Below are 18,512 nucleotides of genomic sequence, written 5' to 3'. Positions count from 1 at the left end.
CCCAAAACCCCTCCCGGGCCCCCCTAACCCCCCCTGAGCCCCCCCAAAACCCCTCCTGGGCCCCCCCAAACCCCCTGGGCCCCCCCTGAGCCCCCCCAAAACCCCTCCTGGGTCCCCCCAACCCCCTCTGAGCCCCCCCAAACTTCCCCCAGGTCCCCCCAAAACCCCCTGGGCCCCCCCTGAGCCCCCCAAAACCCCTCCCGGGCCCCCCTAACCCCCCCTGAGCCCCCCCAAAACCCCTCCTGGGCCCCCCCCAAAACCCCCTGGGCCCTCCCCGGGCCCCCCAAAACCCCTCCCGGGTCCCCCCAACCCCCCCGGGCCCCCCCAAACTCCCTCCGGGTCCCCCCAAAACCCCTGGGCCCCCCCTGAGCCCCCCAAAACCCCTCCCGGGCCCCCCTAACCCCCCCTGAGCCCCCCAAAACCCTTCCTGGGTTCCCCCAACTCCCTCTGAGCCCCCCAAAACCCCTTCCGGGTCACCCCAATCCCCCCAGAGCCCCCCCAAAACCCCTCCTGGGCCCCCCCCAAAACCCCTGGGCCCCCCCTAAGCCCCCCAAAACTCCTCCTGGTTCCATCCAACTCCCTCTGAGCCCCCCCAAACTCCCCCCAGGTCCCCCAAAACCCCCTGGGCTCCCCCCTGGTCCCCCCAAAACCGCCCCTGGGTCCCTCCAACCCCCCCAGAGCCCCCCCAAAACCCCTCCTGGGCCCCCCCCAAAACCCCCTGGGCCCCCCCTGAGCCCCCCAAAACCCCTCCCGGGCCCCCCTAACCCCCCCTGAGCCCCCCCAAAACCCCTCCTGGGCCCCCCCCAAAACCCCCTGGGCCCCCCCTGAGCCCCCCAAAACCCCTCCCGGGTCCCCCCAACCCCCCCGGGCCCCCCCAAACCCGCAGCTGGTTGCGTTCGTCCTCGCTGAGCTGCTTCTGGGCGAGCGTCAGGGCGGGCTCGGCGCCGGGGGTCCAGGCCAGCGTCCCCCGCTTGCGGAACCGGGGGCTGTCATCTGGGGGGGGGGGGGGGGGACACGGGGACACAGAGGGGTTGGGGACCGGCTCGGTGTCCCCAACGTCACCCCCCGCCCCCCTGTGTCCCCCCAAACTCACCCAGCTCGAAGGAGTGCTCCAGGGGCAGGGTGAGCCCGCAGGTCTCGGGGTCACGGCCCTCGCCGGGCTGGGGGGGACAAGGGGGTGACGTTGGGGACGGGGGGGTGACGTTGGGGACGGGGGGTGACGTTGGGGACAGGGGGGTGACGTTGGGGACGGGGGGTGAGGTTGGGGACGGGGGGTGACGTTGGGGACAGGGGGGTGAGGTTGGGGACGGGGGGGTGACGTTGGGGACAGGGGGGTGACGTTGGGGACGGGGGGTGAGGTTGGGGACGGGGGGTGAGGTTGGGGACGGGGGGGTGACGCTGGGGACAGGGGAGTGAGGTTGGGGACAAGGGGGTGACGTTGGGGATGGGGGGTGACGTTGGGGACAGGGGGGTGACATAGGGGACGGGGGGTGGCGTTGGGTGACGTTGGGGACGGGGGGGTGAGGTTGGGGACAAGGGGTGACGTTGGGGACGGGGGGGTGACGTTGGGGACGGGGGGTGATGTTGGGGACAAGGGGTGACGTTGGGGACAAGGGGTGACGTTGGGGACAGGGGGGTGACGTTGGGGACAGGGGTGACATTGGGGACGGGGGGTGACGTTGGGGACGGGGGGTGTCGTTGGGGACGGAGGATGACGTTGGGGACGGGGGGTGACGTTGGGGACGGGGGGTGACGTTGGGGACGGGGGGGTGACGTTGGGGACAAGGGGGTGACGTTGCGGACGGGGGGTGACGTTGGGGACAGGGGGGTGACGTTGGGGACAAGGGGGTGACGCTGGGGACAAGGGGTGACGCTGGGGACGGGGGGTGACGTTGGGGACGGGGGGGTGACGTTGGGGACGGGGGGTGACGTTGGGGACAGGGGGGTGACATTGGGGACAAGGGGGTGACGCTGGGGACAAGGGGTGACGCTGGGGACGGGGGGTGACGTTGGGGACGGGGGGGTGACGTTGGGGACGGGGGGTGACGTTGGGGACGGGGGTGACGTTGGGGACAAGGGGGTGACGTTGGGGACGGGGGGGTGACGTTGGGGACGGGGGGTGACGTTGGGGACGGGGGGGTGACGTTGGGGACAGGGGGGTGACGTTGGGGACGGGGGGTGACGTTGGGGACGGGGGTGACGTTGGGTTGCGGAGTAACATTGGGGATGGGGGGGTGACATTGGGGGACATTGGAATGGAGTGAGAGTGACATTGGGGACAAAGTGGGGGTGACATTGGGAACACGGGGTGACATTGGGGACACAGAGGGTGACATTGGGGCCAGGGCGGGGGTGTCATTGGGGATGGGGGGTGACATTGGGGACGGGGGGGTGACATTGGGGGTGGGGCAGGGGTGACATTGGGGATGGGGGGTGACATTGGGGACACAAGGGGTGACATTGGGGCCAGGGTGGGGGTGTCATTGGGGATGGGGGGTGACATTGGGGACGGGGGGGTGACATTGGGGACACACGGGGTGACATTGGGGGCGGGGGGTGACATTGGGGCAGGGGGAGTGACATTGGGGGACGTTGGGATGGGGGTGACATTGGGGGCGGGGGTGACATTGGGGCCAGGGCAGGGGTGTCAGCGCCTCCCACTGGGGACCCCGGGATGGGGACGCCCCCTCCGCCCTCATGAATATTAACGAGCAACCCAAAACTTAAGTCTTCTTCACATGAATATTAATGAGTAAACCAAGCCTTGGGTCCTTCCTCATGAATATTAAGGAGCAAACCAACCCTTGGATCCCACCCTCATGAATATTGATGAACTGACTCGAGGCCATGCTGCTGACCATCCATCATGAATATTAATGAGCTACAGACGCTAATAACCGCCTGCTCATGAATATTAATGAGCACCACGGGCGACTGCTCGGCCTCTCAAGCACTACCAGCGTGGGGCAGTGTCCGCCCTCTTGTGAATATTAATGAGCTGACCATGGACAAGCCCCGCATCTCATGAATATTAATGAGCTAACAAGAGACAAGGCCTGCTCTCATTAATGTTAATAACACCACACATTACATAGCGCATCTTATTAATACTAATGAGCTGCCCCTTGATACCAACTCCACCCTCATCTGCATAAGCCACTGTAGGGCAGTTCCTGCCCACTCCTGAATATTAATGAGCTGACACCAGCTAGAACCCGCTCCTCATTAATATTAATGAGCTGCCATTGCACCTACCCCACCCCCTTATGAATAGCAACGAACGGGCGCAGGGCAGCGCCCCCAACCAGTGAGAGGAGCGTCCCGCCCCTCATTAATATTAACGAACCCTCACCCGTGAGGACACGCCCCTCATTAATATTAACTCGCCGCCACAGGGCCCGCCCCCGCTCCATCCCGGGGCGGGACCCGCCCCCTCACGACCACGACCGCCCCGCCGCGGGGCAGCCCCCGGCCCCCCCGGCCCCCCCGGCCCCCGCCGCTCACCCGCAGCCCGGGCCCGCCCCGGCAGCTCCCGCCGCCGCCCAGCGCCGCCGCCGCCCCCAGCAGCGCCAGCACCAGCGCCGGGGCCGCCATCTTGGCCGCGCGGGGCACGACGGGACGGGGGCGGGGCAAAGCGGGGCGGGGCGGGGCAAAGCGGGAGCGGGGCGGGGCGGGGGCGGGGCAAAGCCGGGCGGGAGCGGGGTAAAGCGGGGAGGGGCGGGGCACGGCGGGAGGGGGCGGGGCGCGAAGGGAAGGGGGCGGGGCGCGAAGGGAAGGGGGCGGGGCGCGAAGGGAAGGGGGCGGGGCGCGAAGGGAAGGGGGCGGGGCTGGTCGCGCGCCCTTCCCGCCCGCCGCGCCGTGGTGCGCGAGCCCGCGGGCGCCATCTTGAGGCGTCCCGGCGCCATCTTGAGCGGCGGCAGCGGCGCCTCCCCGGGGTCTCCCCGAGCCCTCCCGGGGCCTCCGTGAGCTTCCCCCGGGGCCTCCGTGTCTTTCCCCGGGGCCTCCGTGTCTTTCCCCGGGGCGTCCGTGTCTTCCCCGGGGGTCTCCGAGTCCTTCCCGGGCTGCCCCCCCACCTCCTACCCCGGTATGGGCCGGCTGTGGCGCTGCCTGGCCCAGGGGGAGTACGGGCACCTGCGGGACTGCCCGCTCTTCGAGAGCGACTTCCTGCAGGTGAGGGGCAGCCCCGTGTACCCCCCCCCCCCGGCCTGCGTCCCCTCAGCCCTGGCCCTGTGTCCCCCCACCTGTCCCCTCAGCCATGGCCTTGTTCCCCCCAACCTCTGTTCCCTCAGCCATGGCCCTGTTCCCCCCCCCCACTTGTCCCCTCAGCTGTGGTCCCATGTCCCCCTTGCCTGTGTCCCCTCAGCCACAGCCCTGTGTCCCCTCCCCCTGCCTGTGTCCCCTCAGCCATGGCCCTGTGTCCCCTCCCCCAGTCTGTGTCCCCTCAGCCATGGCCATGTCCCCCTGCCTGTGTCCCCTCAGCCATGGCCCTGTGTCCCCCCCCCCGCCTGTGTCCCCTCAGCCATGGCCCTGTGTCCCCCCCCCCGCCTGTGTCCCCTCAGCCACGGCCCTGTGTCCCCCCCCCCGCCTGTGTCCCCTCAGCCGTGGCCCTGTGTCCCCCCCCCCCGCCTGTGTCCCCTCAGCCATGGCCCTGTGTCCCCCCCCCGCCTGTGTCCCCTCAGCCATGGCCATGTCCCCTCCCCCTGCCTGTGTCCCCTCAGCCCTGGCCCTGTGTCCCCCCCCCCGCCTGTGTCCCCTCAGCCATGGCCATGTCCCCCTGCCTGTGTCCCCTCAGCCACAGCCCTGTGTCCCCTCCCCCAGTCTGTGTCCCCTCAGCCATGGCCCTGTGTCCCCTCCCCCTGCCTGTGTCCCCTCAGCCACGACCCCCCCCCCCAGCCCTGTCCCCTCTTACCCGTCCCCTCAGCTGTGGCCACGTCCCCCTGCCCACGTCCCCTCACCCATGGCCCCCAACAGTCCCATTCCCCCCCCCCCTCCCCAACACCCCCTCCCATCCCCACCTGCCCCCCTTCCTCCCCCCTCCATAGCCCCCCTCTACCGCAGCCCCACGTCCCGTCCCCCCCCAAACCGTGTCCCCGTCCCCGCAGGTGACGCGGAGCGGCGAGGCGGCCAGCCGGGTGACGGTGGGCATCGCCGCCACCAGCCCCCTCCTCCCGCTCCCCGATCTGATGCTGCTGGCGCGGCCGGTGCCGGCGTCGCCCCCCCAAACCGAGGAGCTCCAGCTCTTCGGGTGAGCCCCCCACCCCCTTCTTCCCTCCCACCAGCACCCCAATATTGTGCCACCCCCCCCCCCACACAACAGATGTATTCCTCTCCCTCCAGGCTGCTGCCGCTGTCCTGCGTCCGTCTGTCCCTCCACAGCCACCAGTGTCACCAGTTGCGGGCGCGCCTGGTTACCGGTCGCACTTTCTACCTCCAGCTGCTGGCGCCGCCCCGACGCCTCCATCGCCTCTTCGCCCGCTGGATCCGGCTCCTCTTCCTCCTCCGCGACCCCGGTGGGTGCCCCCCGGGACCCCCAGACCCTCGGGGACTCCCCGGGGTGGTGGGGGACCCTCGGGACCCCCCTGGGGACAGGGCGGAGCTGTGAGAGGGGGCGCCCGCCCGCCCCCCCCCCCAATAAAGGTGGAAGGGAGATGGTGTCACCCCCCCCCATGCTGTCACCAGCCCTGCCGCAACCCCCCAAAAGGACAGACGGACGTGGGGGTGCAAACTGGGGGTCACCCCCATTGTCACCCCTCTTCCCCAGCCCGGGGACCCCCAGGAAGGACAGACGGACATGGGGGGGGCCCCCAAAAAGGACAGACGGACATGGGGGTGCAAACTGGGGGTCACCCCCATTGTCACCCCTCTCCCTCAGCCCGGGGACCCCCAAAAAGGACAGATGGACGTGGGGGGGGCCCCCCAAAAAGGACAGACGGACGTGGAGGGTGCAAACTGGGGGTCACCCCCATTGTCACCCCTCTCCCTCAGCCCGGGGACCCCCTAAAAGGACAGACGGACATGGGGGGGGCCCCCCAAAAAGGACAGACGGACGTGGGGGTGCAAACTGGGGGTCACCCCCATTGTCACCCCTCTTCCCCAGCCCGGGGACCCCCCAAAAGGACAGACGGACGTGGGGGGGGCCCCCCAAAAAGGACAGACGGACGTGGGGGTGCAAACTGGGGGTCACCCCCATTGTCACCCCTCTCCCCCAGCCCAGGGACCCCCCAAAAGGACAGACGGACATGGGGGGGGCCCCCAAAAAGGACAGACGGACGTGGGGGTGCAAACTGGGGGTCACCCCCATTGTCACCCCTCTCCCTCAGGCCAGGGACCCCCCAAAAGGACAGACGGACATGGGGGGGGCCCCCAAAAAGGACAGACGGACGTGGGGGGTGCAAACTGGGGGTCACCCCCATTGTCACCCCTCTCCCTCAGCCCAGGGACCCCCCAAAAGGACAGATGGACGTGGGGGGGGCCCCCCAAAAAGGACAGACGGACACGGCCGGGCACAGCTGGGGGCTCCGTTTATTCCCGGGGGGGCACCTCTGCCCACCTCCTCCGGCCCTGGGGGGGGGGCGGGTGTCACAGGGGGGGCTGCACCCCCAAAATGAAACACCCACCCCAACTTAATCCCCCCAAGAAAGCAGCCACCCCCCCAAATTAAACGTACGGCCCCCCAAAATACCCCCCCCAATTAAACACAGCCCCCCAATTAATCACCCCGCCAATTAAACGCCCCCCCATTAAACACTGCACCTATTAATCACCCCCCCATTAAATGCCCCCCCAGTTAAACACCCGTGCCCAATTAAACGCCCCCCCAAATTAAGCTCACCCCCAAATTAACCCCCCCCCAAAATAAAGCGCCCACACCCAAAATTACCCCCCCCAAAGCCCCCCCAAAATCGCCCCCCCCCCCCCCACTCACCGTCCTGCCTCGCCATCGCCTTCACTGGGGCACTGCGTGGGGGGAGACCTGTGTTGGGGGGCTGCCACTGCCCCCCCCAGATCCCGGGGATCCCCCCCAGCTCTCAAGGACCCCCTCCAGATATCGGGGATCCCCCCCAGGTATTGGGGACCCCCCCCAGTTATCGGGGACCCCCCCTGTACCCCGTATCTCCAGCTTGCACCCGGTCAGCGCCTCCGCCAGCTCACTGCCAGCACCGATGGCCCCCTCCAAGATCCCGGGGTGCCCCCCCAAACCCCAGGGTGCCCCCCCCAGATATCGGGGACCCCCCCCAGATATCGGGGACCCCCCCCAGGTTTTGGGGAGCCCCCCCAGCACCCCATATCTCCAGCTTCCACTCAGTCAGCGCCTCCCCCAGCTCACTGCCAGCACCAATGGCCCCCTCCAAGATCCCGGGGTGCCCCCCTCAGACCCCAAGGTGCCCCCCCCAGATATCAGGGACCCCTCCCCAGATATCGGGGACCCCCCCCAGATATCGGGGACCCCCCCCAGGTTTTGGGGAGCCCCCCCAGCACCCCATATCTCCAGCTTCCACTCAGTCAGCGCCTCCCCCAGCTCGCTGCCAGCACCAATGGCCCCCTCCAAGATCCCGGGGTGCCCCCTCCAGACCCCAGGGTGCCCCCCCCAGATATCAGGGACGCCCCCAGGTTTTGGGAGCCCCCCCAGCACCCCATATCTCCAGCTTCCACTCAGTCAGCGCCTCCCCCAGCTCACTGCCAGCACCAATGGCCCCCTCCAAGATCCCGGGGTGCCCCCCCCAGATATCAGGGACCCCCCCCAGATATCAGGGACCCCCCCCAGATATCGGGGTCCCCCCCGCACCCCGTATCTCCAGCTTGCACTCGGTCAGCGCCTCCCCCAGCTCGTTGACAGCCCGGCAGCTGTAGGTGCCCCCGTCGAAGGGTCCCGGCTTGCGGATCTGGAGGGTCAGGACCCCCTGGCTGTGCCGGGCCAGGAACCGGGGGTCCTCCCCGATGGCCACCTGGTTCTTCAGCCACACCACCTTGGGCTGGGGGGGGCAGCATTAGGGGGACCCCAAAACGCACCCCGAAACGCACCCCAAAACCTCCCCGTGCCCTGTGCTTCACTTTGGGCTGGGGGTTGCAGCGTTAGGGACCCCAAACTGCACCCCAAAACCTCCCCTAGGACCCCCAGGTCCAGCCCACACCTGGTTCTTCAGCCACACCACCTTGGGCTGGGGGGGCACGGGGTCAGGGCACCCCGAAACGCACCCCAAAACCTCCCTGTGTCCTGTGCTTCACCTTGGGCTGGGGGGGCGTGGGGTCAGGCACCCCGAAATGCACCCCAAAACCTCCCCTAGGACCCCCCAGGTCCACCCCACCCCTTGCCCTTCACCCACAGCACCTTGGGCTGGGGGGGGGGGCACGGGGTTAGGGGGGACCCCAAAATCCCCTTGCCCTTCATCCACAGCACCTTGGGCTGGGAGGGGGGGCACGGGGTTAGGGGGGACCCCAAAATCCCCTTGCCCTTCACCCACAGCACCTTGGGCTGGGGGGGGGCACGGGCTTAGGGGGGACCCCAAAATCCCCTTGCCCTTCACCCACAGCACCTTGGCCTGGGGGGTGGGGCACGGGGTTAGGGGGGACCCCAAAATCCCCTTGCCCTTCACCCACAGCACCTTGGGCTGGGGGGTGGGGCACGGGGTTAGGGGGGACCCCAAAATCCCCTTGCCCTTCACCCACAGCACCTTGGGCTGGGGGTGGGGCACGGGGTTAGGGGGGACCCCAAAATCCCCTTGCCCTTCACCCACAGCACCTTGGGCTGGGGGGGGGGCACGGGGTTAGGTGGGACCCCAAAATCCCCTTGCCCTTCACCCACAGCACCTTGGGCTGGGAGGGGGCACGGGGTTAGGGGGGACCCCAAAATCCCCTTGCCCTTCACCCACAGCACCTTGGGCTGGGGGGGGGCACGGGGTTAGGGGGGACCCCAAAATCCTCTTGCCCTTCACCCACAGCACCTTGGGCTGGGGGGGGGGGCAGCATTAGGGGCACCCCGTTCCCCCCCTCCCCAAGTGCCCCCCACCTTGGGGTGTCCCCCACCTTGGGGTGCCCCCGCACGGCGCAGTTGAGGGCGGTGGTGTAGCCGGCCACGGCGCTGCGATCCACCAGCGGGGTGAGGAACTGGGGGGCCGAGCGGAAGTCGTGCTCCTGGAATTTGGGGGGCTTCAGCGTCAGGCCTGGGGGGGGGGGGAGGGGCAGACACTGAGTTGGGGATCCCCTCCCCCCGGGCACCCCCAAAACGCTGGGGGGGGGGAGGGATGCAGGTCCCCGCGGCTGCTCCCCCTCTGCTCCCCCTCGTTGGGCTGCCAGAGGTGGGGGGCAGGCGGCACCCCAAAATCCCAGGGGGATCCAGAGGTTTGGGGTGCCCCCCCGCCGCACAACCGGGGGGGGGCCCACATGTTTGGGAAGCCCCCCAAAATTCCAGGGGGACCCACATGTCTGGGGTGCCCCCCAAAACTGGGGGGGAGTCCCAGGGCATCCAGGCTGCTGCCCACAACCCTGAGGGGACCCACAACTGGGGGGGGGGACCCACATGTCTGGGGTGTCCCCCCAAAACCAAGGGGGGGACCCACATGTCTGGGAAGCCCCCCAAAACCAGGAGGGGGACCCACATGTCTGGGGTGCCCCCCAAAACCAGGGGGGGGACCCACATGTCTGGGCAGCCCCCCAAAATCCCAGGGGGACCCACATGTCTGGGAAGCCCCCCAAAAGTGGAGCGGGGACCCCGGGCATCTTGGCTGCCCCCCCACTACTGAGGGGACCCACAACCGGGGGGGGGACACCCACATGTCTGAGGTGCCCCCCAAAACCAGGGGGGGACCCACACATCCAGGCCAGCCCTCCCCAGAATTAGGGGGGACCCAAGCCCTCGGGCCCCCCCAAACTCCCCCTGGCCCCCTCCAAACTTCCTCTGGGAACCCCCAACCTCCCCTGGGCCCCCCCCAATCCCCCCCAGAGCCCCCCAAACTCCTCCTGGGGCCCCCCAAACCTCCCCTGGGCCCCCTCAAACTCCTCCCTGGGGCCCCAAACTCCCCCTGGGGCCCCCTAAAGCCCCCCTGCGCCCCCCAAACTCCCCCTGGGCCCCCTCCAAACTCCTCAGGGCTCCCCAAACACCCTCCTCAGCCCCTCCCTGGGGCCCCAAACTCCCCCTGGGGCCCCCTAAACCCTCCCTGCGCCCCGCAAACTCTCCCAGGGCCCCCCAAACACCCCCCTTGCCCCCCCAAACCCCTCCCTGGGGTCCCAAACTCCCCGTGGGGCCCCCCCAAACCCTCCCTGTGCCCCGCAAACTCCCCCTGCCCCCCCCGAAACTCCCCCTGGCCCTCCCCAAACTCCCCCAGGGCCCCCCAAACACCCTCCTCGGCCCCCCCAAACTCCTCAGGGCTCCCCAAACTCCTCAGGGCTCCCCAAACACCCCCCTCGGCCCCCCAACCCCCCCACCGGGGCCCCCAACTCCCCCTGGGGCCCCCTAAACCCCCCCTGCGCCCCCAAAATTCCCCCTGGCCCCCCCCAAACTCCCCCAGGGCCCCCCAAACACCCCCCTCGCCCCCCCAAAACCCCTCCCTGGGGCCCCAAACTCCCTCTGGGGCCCACTAAACCCCCCCTGCGCCCCCCAAACTCCCCGTGCCCCCCCCCAACCCCCCCTCGGCCCCCCAAACCCCTTCCTGGGGTCCCAAACTCCCCCTGGGACCCCTAAACCCCCCCTGCGCCCCCCAAACTCCCCCTGGCCCCTCCCAGCCTCCCCCTGGTCCCCCCCAAACTCCTCAGGGCCCCCCAAACACCCCCCTCGCCCCCCCAAAACCCCTCCCTGGGGCCCCAAACTCCCCCTGGGGCCCCCTAAACCCCCCTCTGCGCCCCGCAAACTCCCCCCTGCCCCCCCCCAAACTCCCCCAGGGCCCCCCAAACTCCCCCTGGGGCCCCCAAACCCCCCTCTGCGCCCCCCAAACTCCCCCCTGCCCCCCCCCAAACTCCCCCAGGGCTCCCCAAATCCCCCGTGTGACCCCCAAACCCCCCCTGCCCCCCCCCCAAACTCCCCCAGGCCCCCCCAAACCCCCCCCCCCGGCCCCCCAAACCCCTCCCTGCGGCCCCAAACTCCCCCTGGGGCCCCCCCAAACCCCCCCCCCACGTGCACCCCCAAACCCCCGGCGTGGGGGACCTGCTTTGGGGATGCGGGCGGTGTTGGTGGAGAGCCCGGGGGTGTCGCTGGGCCCGCACAGGTTCTCGCTGTACACCCGGAACAGGTACTCGTTGCCCATCACCAGCTCCGACACCGTGCAGCGGGGCGGCCGGTTGTGCTCGTACACCGTGAACCACTCCTGGGGGGCACGGGGGGTTGGGGGGGCTGCTGGGGGGTTTGGGGGGCTGGGGGGGGGTTTGGGGGGCAGCAGGGGGCTGGGGGGGCAGCGGGGCGGCCGGTTGTGCTCGTACACCGTGAACCACTCCTGGGGGGCACGGGGGGTTGGGGGGGCTGCTGGGGGGTTTGGGGGGCAGCTGGGGACTTGGGGGGCAGCGGGGCGGCCGGTTGTGCTCGTACACTGTGAACCACTCCTGGGGGGCACGGGGGGTTTGGGGGGCTGCTGGGGGGTTTGGGGGCTGGGAGGGCAGCAGGGGACGTGGGGGGCAGCTGGGGGGCAGCGGGGCGGCCGGTTGTGCTCGTACACTGTGAACCACTCCTGGGGGGCACGGGGGGGTTGGGGGGGCTGCTGGGGGGTTTGGGGGGCTGCTGGGGGGTTTGGGGGGCTGGGAGGGCAGCAGGGGACGTGGGGGGCAGCTGGGGGGCAGCGGGGCGGCCGGTTGTGCTCGTACACTGTGAACCACTCCTGGGGGGCACGGGGGGTTTGGGGGGCTGCTGGGGGGCTGGGGGGCAGCTGGGGGGCTGGGGGGGCAGCAGGGGACTTGGGGGGCAGCTGGGGGGTTTGGGGGACAGCAGGGGACTTGGGGGGCAGCGGGGCGGCCGGTTGTGCTCGTACACCGTGAACCACTCCTGGGGGGCACGGGGGGGTTTGGGGGGCAGCTGGGGGGTTTGGGGGGCAGCTGGGGACTTGGGGGGCAGCTGGGGGGCAGCGGGGCGGCCGGTTGTGCTCGTACACCGTGAAAGACTCCTGGGGGGCACGGGGGGTTTGGGGGGCTGCTGGGGGGTTTGGGGGGCAGCTGGGGACTTGGGGGGCAGCGGGGCGGCCGGTTGTGCTCGTACACCGTGAACCACTCCTGGGGGGCACGGGGGGTTTGGGGGGCAGCTGGGGGGTTTGGGGGGCTGCTGGGGGGTTTGGGGGGCTGGGAGGGCAGCAGGGGACGTGGGGGGCAGCTGGGGGGCAGCGGGGCGGCCGGTTGTGCTCGTACACCGTGAACCACTCCTGGGGGGCACGGGGGGGTTTGGGGGGCTGCGGGGGGTTTGGGGGGCAGCAGGGGACTTGGGGGGCAGCTGGGGGGCAGCTGAGGGGCTGGGGGGGCAGCAGGGGACTTGGGGGGCAGCTGGGGGGCAGCTGGGGGGCAGCAGGGGACTTGGGGGGCAGCTGGGGGGCAGCGGGGCGGCCGGTTGTGCTCGTACACCGTGAAAGACTCCTGGGGGGCACGGGGGGGTTTGGGGGGCTGCTGGGGGGCTGGGGGGCAGCGGGGGGCTGGGGGGGCAGCTGGGGGGCAGGCAGGGGACTTGGGGGGCAGCTGGGGGGCAGCTGGGGGGCTGGGGGGCAGGCAGGGGACTTGGGGGGCAGCCAGGGGTTCTTGGAGGGGGGCAGCGGGGCATCTGGGGGTGCAGTTGGGGACCCGGGGGTGCAGTTAGGGGGCAGTTGAGGGTCTGGGGGTGCAGCTGGGGGTCCAGGGTGCAGCTTGGTGTTGGGAGGTGCAGTTGGGGGTCTGGGGGGGCAGTTGGGGGGCAGTGAGGGGGCAGTTGGGGGTCGGGGGGGGCAGTTGGGGGGCAGTGAAGGGGCAGTTGGGGGTCCGGGGGTACAGCTGGGGGTCTGGGGGGGCAGTTGGGGGTGCGGGGGTGCAGTTGGGGGTCCGGGGGGGCAGTTGGGGGTGCGGGGGTGCAGTTGGGGGTCTGGGGGTGCAGTTGGGGGTCCGGGGGTACAGCCGGGGGTCTGGGGGTGCAGTTGGGGGGCAGTGAGGGGGCAGTTGGGGGTCCGGGGGGGCAGTTGGGGGTCTGGGGGTGCAGTTGGGGGTCCGGGGGTACAGCCAGGGGTCGGGGGGTGCAGTTGGGGGTCTGGGGGGGCAGGCGGGGGCAGGCCCGCACCATGGTTCTCTTGTCAGCCTTCTGCACGGTGTAGCCGGTGATCTCGCAGTTGCCGTCGTCCTGGGGGGGCTCCCACTCCAGCAGCGCGTTGAAGCCCCACACCTCCTTCACCTGCACCGCCCGGGGGGGGCCCGGCCGCTCTGGGGGGGCGGCCGTCACCACCGACACCCCAAAACACCCCCAACACCCCCAAACAGCCCCAACACCCCCAACAGCCCCACACCTCCTTCACCTGCACCGCCCGGGGGGGGCCCGGCCGCTCTGGGGGGGCGGCCGTCACCACCGACACCCCAAAACACCCCCAACACCCCCAAACAGCCCCAACACCCCCAACAGCCCCACACCTCCTTCACCTGCACCGCCCGGGGGGGGCCCGGCCGCTCTGGGGGGCGGCCGTCACCACCGACACCCCAAAACACCCCCAACACCCCCAAACACCCCCAACAGCCCCCCAAAACACCCCCAATAGCCCCACACCTCCTTCACCTGCACCGCCCGGGGGGGGCCCGGCCGCTCTGGGGGGGCGGCCGTCACCCCCGACACCCCAAAACACCCCCAACACCCCCAAACAGCCCCAACACCCCCAACAGCCCCACACCTCCTTCACCTGCACCGCCCGGGGGGGGCCCGGCCGCTCTGGGGGGGCGGCCGTCACCCCCGACACCCCAAAACACCCCCAACACCCCCAAACACCCCCAACAGCCCCCCAAAACACCCCCCAAACACCCCCAACACCCCAAACAGCCCCGACACCCCCAAACAACCCCCAAACACCCCCAACAGCCCCACACCTCCTTCACCTGCACCGCCCGGGGGGGCCCGGCCGCTCTGGGGGGGCGGCCGTCACCACCGACACCCCAAAACACCCCCAACACCCCCAAACACCCCCCCAAAACACCCCCCAAACACCCCCAACACCCCAAACAGCCCCGACACCCCCAAACACCCCCAACAGCCCCCCAAACACCCCAACACCCCGAACACCCCCGACACCCCCAACCCCCAAAACACCCCCAAACACCCCAACACACCCCCCAAACACCCCCCCCCAAACACCCCCTACCCCTCAGCACCCCTGCGCACTGCTCCGAGTGCCCCCAGTGCCTCCCAGCCCAGGGCTCCCAGTACAGCCCAGTGCTCCCAGTACTCCTACACCAGGACTCCCAGTGCCTCCCAGCCCAGGGCTCCCAGTACCCTCAGCCCAGGGCTCCCAGTACGCCCAGTCCCTGTGCTCCCAGTACACCCAGTCCTAGTGCTCCGTGTACAGCCTGGCCCAGTACAGCCTATCCCATGGTGCCGGCCCAGCTCTCCCATCCCAGTGCTCCCAGTTCCCCATCCCAGTGCTCCCAGTGCTCCCAGTTCCCCATCCCAGTGCTTCCAGTTCCCCATCCCAGTGCTCCCACTGCTCCCAGTTCCCCATCCCAGTGCTCCCAGTGCTCCCATTTCCCCATCCCAGTGCTCCCAGTGCCCCATCCCAGTGCTCCCAGTGCTCCCAGTTCCCCATCCCAGTACTCCCAGTTCCCCATCCCAGTGCTCCCAGTGCTCCCAGTTCCCCATCCCAGTGCTCCCAGTGCCCCATCCCAGTGCTCCCAGTTCCCCATCCCAGTACTCCCAGTTCCCCATCCCAGTGCTCCCAGTGCTCCCAGTTCCCATCCCAGTGCTCCCAGTTCCCCATCCCAGTGCTCCCAGTGCTCCCAGTTTCCCATCCCAGTGCTCCCAGTTCCCCATCCTAGTGCTCCCAGTGCTCCCATTTCCCCATCCCAGTGCTCCCAGTTCCCCATCCCAGTGCTCCCAGTGCTCCCATTTTCCCATCCCAGTGCTCCCAGTGCCCCATCCCAGTGCTCCCAGTGCTCCCAGTTCCCCATCCCAGTACTCCCAGTTCCCCATCCCAGTGCTCCCAGTGCTCCCAGTTCCCCATCCCAGTGCTCCCAGTGCCCCATCCCAGTGCTCCCAGTTCCCCATCCCAGTGCTCCCAGTGCTCCCAGTTCCCCATCCCAGTACTCCCAGTTCCCCATCCCAGTGCTCCCAGTGCCCCATCCCAGTGCTCCCAGTGCTCCCAGTTCCCCATCCCAGTACTCCCAGTTCCCCATCCCAGTGCTCCCAGTGCTCCCAGTTCCCCATCCCAGTGCTCCCAGTGCCCCATCCCAGTGCTCCCAGTTCCCCATCCCAGTACTCCCAGTTCCCCATCCCAGTGCTCCCAGTGCCCCATCCCAGTGCTCCCAGTGCTCCCAGTTCCCCATCCCAGTGCTCCCAGTTCCCCATCCCAGTGCTCCCAGTGCTCCCAGTTCCCCATCCCAGTGCTCCCAGTTCCCCATCCTAGTGCTCCCAGTGCTCCCATTTCCCCATCCCAGTGCTCCCAGTTCCCCATCCCAGTGCTCCCAGTGCTCCCATTTTCCCATCCCAGTGCTCCCAGTGCCCCATCCCAGTGCTCCCAGTGCTCCCAGTTCCCATCCCAGTGCTCCCAGTGCCCCATCCCAGTGCTCCCAGTGCTCCCATTTCCCCATCCCAGTACTCCCAGTTCCCCATCCCAGTGCTCCCAGTGCCCCATCCCAGTGCTCCCAGTGCTCCCAGTTCCCCATCCCAGTGCTCCCAGTGCTCCCAGTTCCCCATCCCAGTACTCCCAGTTCCCCATCCCAGTGCTCCCAGTGCTCCCAGTTCCCCATCCCAGTGCTCCCAGTGCCCCATCCCAGTGCTCCCAGTTCCCCATCCCAGTACTCCCAGTTCCCCATCCCAGTGCTCCCAGTGCCCCATCCCAGTGCTCCCAGTGCTCCCAGTTCCCCATCCCAGTACTCCCAGTTCCCCATCCCAGTGCTCCCAGTTCCCCATCCCAGTGCTCCTAGTGCTCCCAGTTCCCCATCCCAGTGCTCCCAGTTCCCCATCCTAGTGCTCCCAGTGCTCCCATTTCCCCATCCCAGTGCTCCCAGTTCCCCATCCCAGTGCTCCCAGTGCTCCCATTTTCCCATCCCAGTGCTCCCAGTGCCCCATCCCAGTGCTCCCAGTGCTCCCAGTTCCCCATCCCAGTGCTCCCAGTGCTCCCATTTCCCCATCCCAGTGCTCCCAGTTCCCCATCCCAGTGCTCCCAGTGCTCCCATTTTCCCATCCCAGTGCTCCCAGTGCCCCATCCCAGTGCTCCCAGTGCTCCCAGTTCCCCATCCCAGTACTCCCAGTTCCCCATCCCAGTGCTCCCAGTGCTCCCAGTTCCCCATCCCAGTGCTCCCAGTGCCCATCCCAGTGCTCCCAGTTCCCCATCCCAGTGCTCCCAGTGCTCCCAGTTCCCCATCCCAGTACTCCCAGTTCCCCATCCCAGTGCTCCCAGTGCCCCATCCCAGTGCTCCCAGTGCTCCCAGTTCCCCATCCCAGTACTCCCAGTTCCCCATCCCAGTGCTCCCAGTGCTCCCAGTTCCCCATCCCAGTGCTCCCAGTGCCCCATCCCAGTGCTCCCAGTTCCCCATCCCAGTACTCCCAGTTCCCCATCCCAGTGCTCCCAGTGCCCCATCCCAGTGCTCCCAGTGCTCCCAGTTCCCCATCCCAGTGCTCCCAGTTCCCCATCCCAGTGCTCCCAGTGCTCCCAGTTCCCCATCCCAGTGCTCCCAGTTCCCCATCCTAGTGCTCCCAGTGCTCCCATTTCCCCATCCCAGTGCTCCCAGTTCCCATCCCAGTGCTCCCAGTGCTCCCATTTTCCCATCCCAGTGCTCCCAGTGCCCCATCCCAGTGCTCCCAGTGCTCCCAGTTCCCCATCCCAGTGCTCCCAGTGCTCCCAGTTCCCCATCCCAGTGCTCCCAGTGCCCCATCCCAGTGCTCCAGTGCTCCCAGTTCCCATCCCAGTACTCCCAGTTCCCCATCCCAGTGCTCCCAGTGCCCCATCCCAGTGCTCCCAGTGCTCCCAGTTCCCCATCCCAGTGCTCCCAGTTCCCCATCCCAGTGCTCCCAGTGCTCCCAGTTCCCCATCCCAGTACTCCCAGTTCCCCATCCCAGTGCTCCCAGTGCTCCCAGTTCCCCATCCCAGTGCTCCCAGTGCCCCATCCCAGTGCTCCCAGTTCCCCATCCCAGTACTCCCAGTTCCCCATCCCAGTGCTCCCAGTGCCCCATCCCAGTGCTCCCAGTGCTCCCAGTTCCCCATCCCAGTACTCCCAGTTCCCCATCCCAGTGCTCCCAGTTCCCCATCCCAGTGCTCCTAGTGCTCCCAGTTCCCCATCCCAGTGCTCCCAGTTCCCCATCCTAGTGCTCCCAGTGCTCCCATTTCCCCATCCCAGTGCTCCCAGTTCCCCATCCCAGTGCTCCCAGTGCTCCCATTTTCCCATCCCAGTGCTCCCAGTGCCCCATCCCAGTGCTCCCAGTGCTCCCAGTTCCCCATCCCAGTGCTCCCAGTTCCCCATTCCAGTGCTCCCAGTGCTCCCAGTTCCCCATCCCAGTACTCCCAGTTCCCCATCCCAGTGCTCCCAGTGCCCCATCCCAGTGCTCCCAGTGCCCGATCCCAGTGCTCCCAGTGCTCCCAGTTCCCCATCCCAGTGCTCCCAGTGCTCCCAGCTCCCCATCCCAGTGCTCCCAGTGCCCCATCCAAGTGCCCCCAGTGCCCCATCCCAGTGCTCCCAGTGCTCCCAGTTCCCCATCCCAGTGCTCCCAGTGCCCCATCCCAGTGCTCCCAGTTCCCCATCCCAGTGCTCCCAGTGCCTCATCCCAGTGCTCCCAGTGCCCCATCCCAGTGCCCCCAGCGCCCCGGTGCCCACCGACGATGCGGAGGTGCAGGGTGGCCGTGTCCTCCATGTTCTCGATCTGCAGGCGCAGCTGGTACTGCCCCGAGTGGTGCCGCCCCGCGGCGCGGATGAAGAAGACGGTGTCCTGGTCCGAGGTGCGGACGTGGACGTCGTCCCCCAGCGCCTGCCCCTCCTTCGTCCACGTCACCCGCGGACGCGGCTTCCCCTGCGGCGGGACCCACGGCGCTGTGGGGCTGCCCTATAGCGCTGTGGGGCTGCCCTATAGTGCTGTGGGGCTGTGAGTTCCCCCTATGGAGCCGTGGGGCTGCCCCACAGCGCCGTGGGGCTGCCCTATAGTGCTGTGGGGCTGCCCTACAGCGCCGTGGGGCTGCCCTATAGTGCCGTGGGGCTGCCTATAGCGCCGTGAGGCTGCCCTATAGCGCTGTGGGGCTGCCCTATAGCGCCGTGGGGCTGCCCTACAGTGCCGTGGGGCTGCCCTATAGCGCCGTGGGGCTGCCCTGTAGCGCTGTGGGGCTGCTCTATAGCACCGTGGGGCTGCCCTATAGTGCTGAGGGGCTGCCCTATAGTGCCATGGGGCTGTGAGTTCC

The 18,512-nt window shown here is 68.9% G+C and overlaps 3 protein-coding genes across 3 annotated transcripts; 1 reads left to right on the top strand and 2 right to left on the bottom strand.

Annotated features, from left to right (window-relative positions):
* Positions 1–860: 860 nt before the first annotated feature.
* Positions 861–3,610, bottom strand: LOC142077637 (ER membrane protein complex subunit 10-like; the record flags this gene model as incomplete). The annotated part of the gene is made up of 3 exons (XM_075139562.1): positions 3,505–3,610; positions 1,094–1,160; positions 861–993 (listed from the first exon to the last, which is right to left on the bottom strand). Coding segments are annotated over exons 1-3 (290 nt in total), but the record flags the coding sequence as incomplete, so codon positions are not given.
* Positions 3,611–3,893: 283 nt separating this feature from the next.
* On the top strand, positions 3,894–5,612 carry LOC142077638 (Golgi-associated RAB2 interactor protein 5A-like). Its single transcript, XM_075139564.1, has 3 exons — positions 3,894–4,170; positions 5,103–5,245; positions 5,338–5,612. Exons 1-3 carry the CDS (start codon positions 4,087–4,089, stop codon positions 5,600–5,602), a joined length of 492 nt encoding a protein of 163 aa, XP_074995665.1. The 5' UTR covers positions 3,894–4,086; the 3' UTR covers positions 5,603–5,612.
* An 891-nt stretch (positions 5,613–6,503) lies between these two features.
* On the bottom strand, positions 6,504–18,163 carry LOC142077639 (myosin-binding protein C, fast-type-like; the record flags this gene model as incomplete). Its single annotated transcript, XM_075139565.1, has 7 exons — positions 6,504–6,561; positions 6,926–6,957; positions 7,787–7,973; positions 9,025–9,161; positions 11,138–11,297; positions 13,211–13,350; positions 17,938–18,163. Coding segments are annotated over 6 exons (861 nt in total), but the record flags the coding sequence as incomplete, so codon positions are not given.
* Positions 18,164–18,512: the final 349 nt, after the last annotated feature.

Source organism: Calonectris borealis, unplaced genomic scaffold, assembly GCF_964195595.1.
Source record: "Calonectris borealis unplaced genomic scaffold, bCalBor7.hap1.2 HAP1_SCAFFOLD_353, whole genome shotgun sequence".
Lineage (NCBI taxonomy): Eukaryota > Metazoa > Chordata > Aves > Procellariiformes > Procellariidae > Calonectris > Calonectris borealis.
The sequence above is the reverse complement of the archived record's forward strand: the minus strand, read 5'-3'. Positions and strand labels throughout refer to the sequence as shown.

Coding starts and splice junctions, on each gene's coding strand:
- LOC142077638 (XM_075139564.1), top strand. CDS start 4,087: ATGGGCCGGCTGTGGCGCTGCCTGGCCCAGGGGGAGTACGGGCACCTG. Junction 4,171..5,102: donor TCGAGAGCGACTTCCTGCAG/GTGAGGGGCAGC, acceptor CCGTCCCCGCAG/GTGACGCGGAGCGGCGAGGC. Junction 5,246..5,337: donor GAGGAGCTCCAGCTCTTCGG/GTGAGCCCCCCA, acceptor CTCTCCCTCCAG/GCTGCTGCCGCTGTCCTGCG.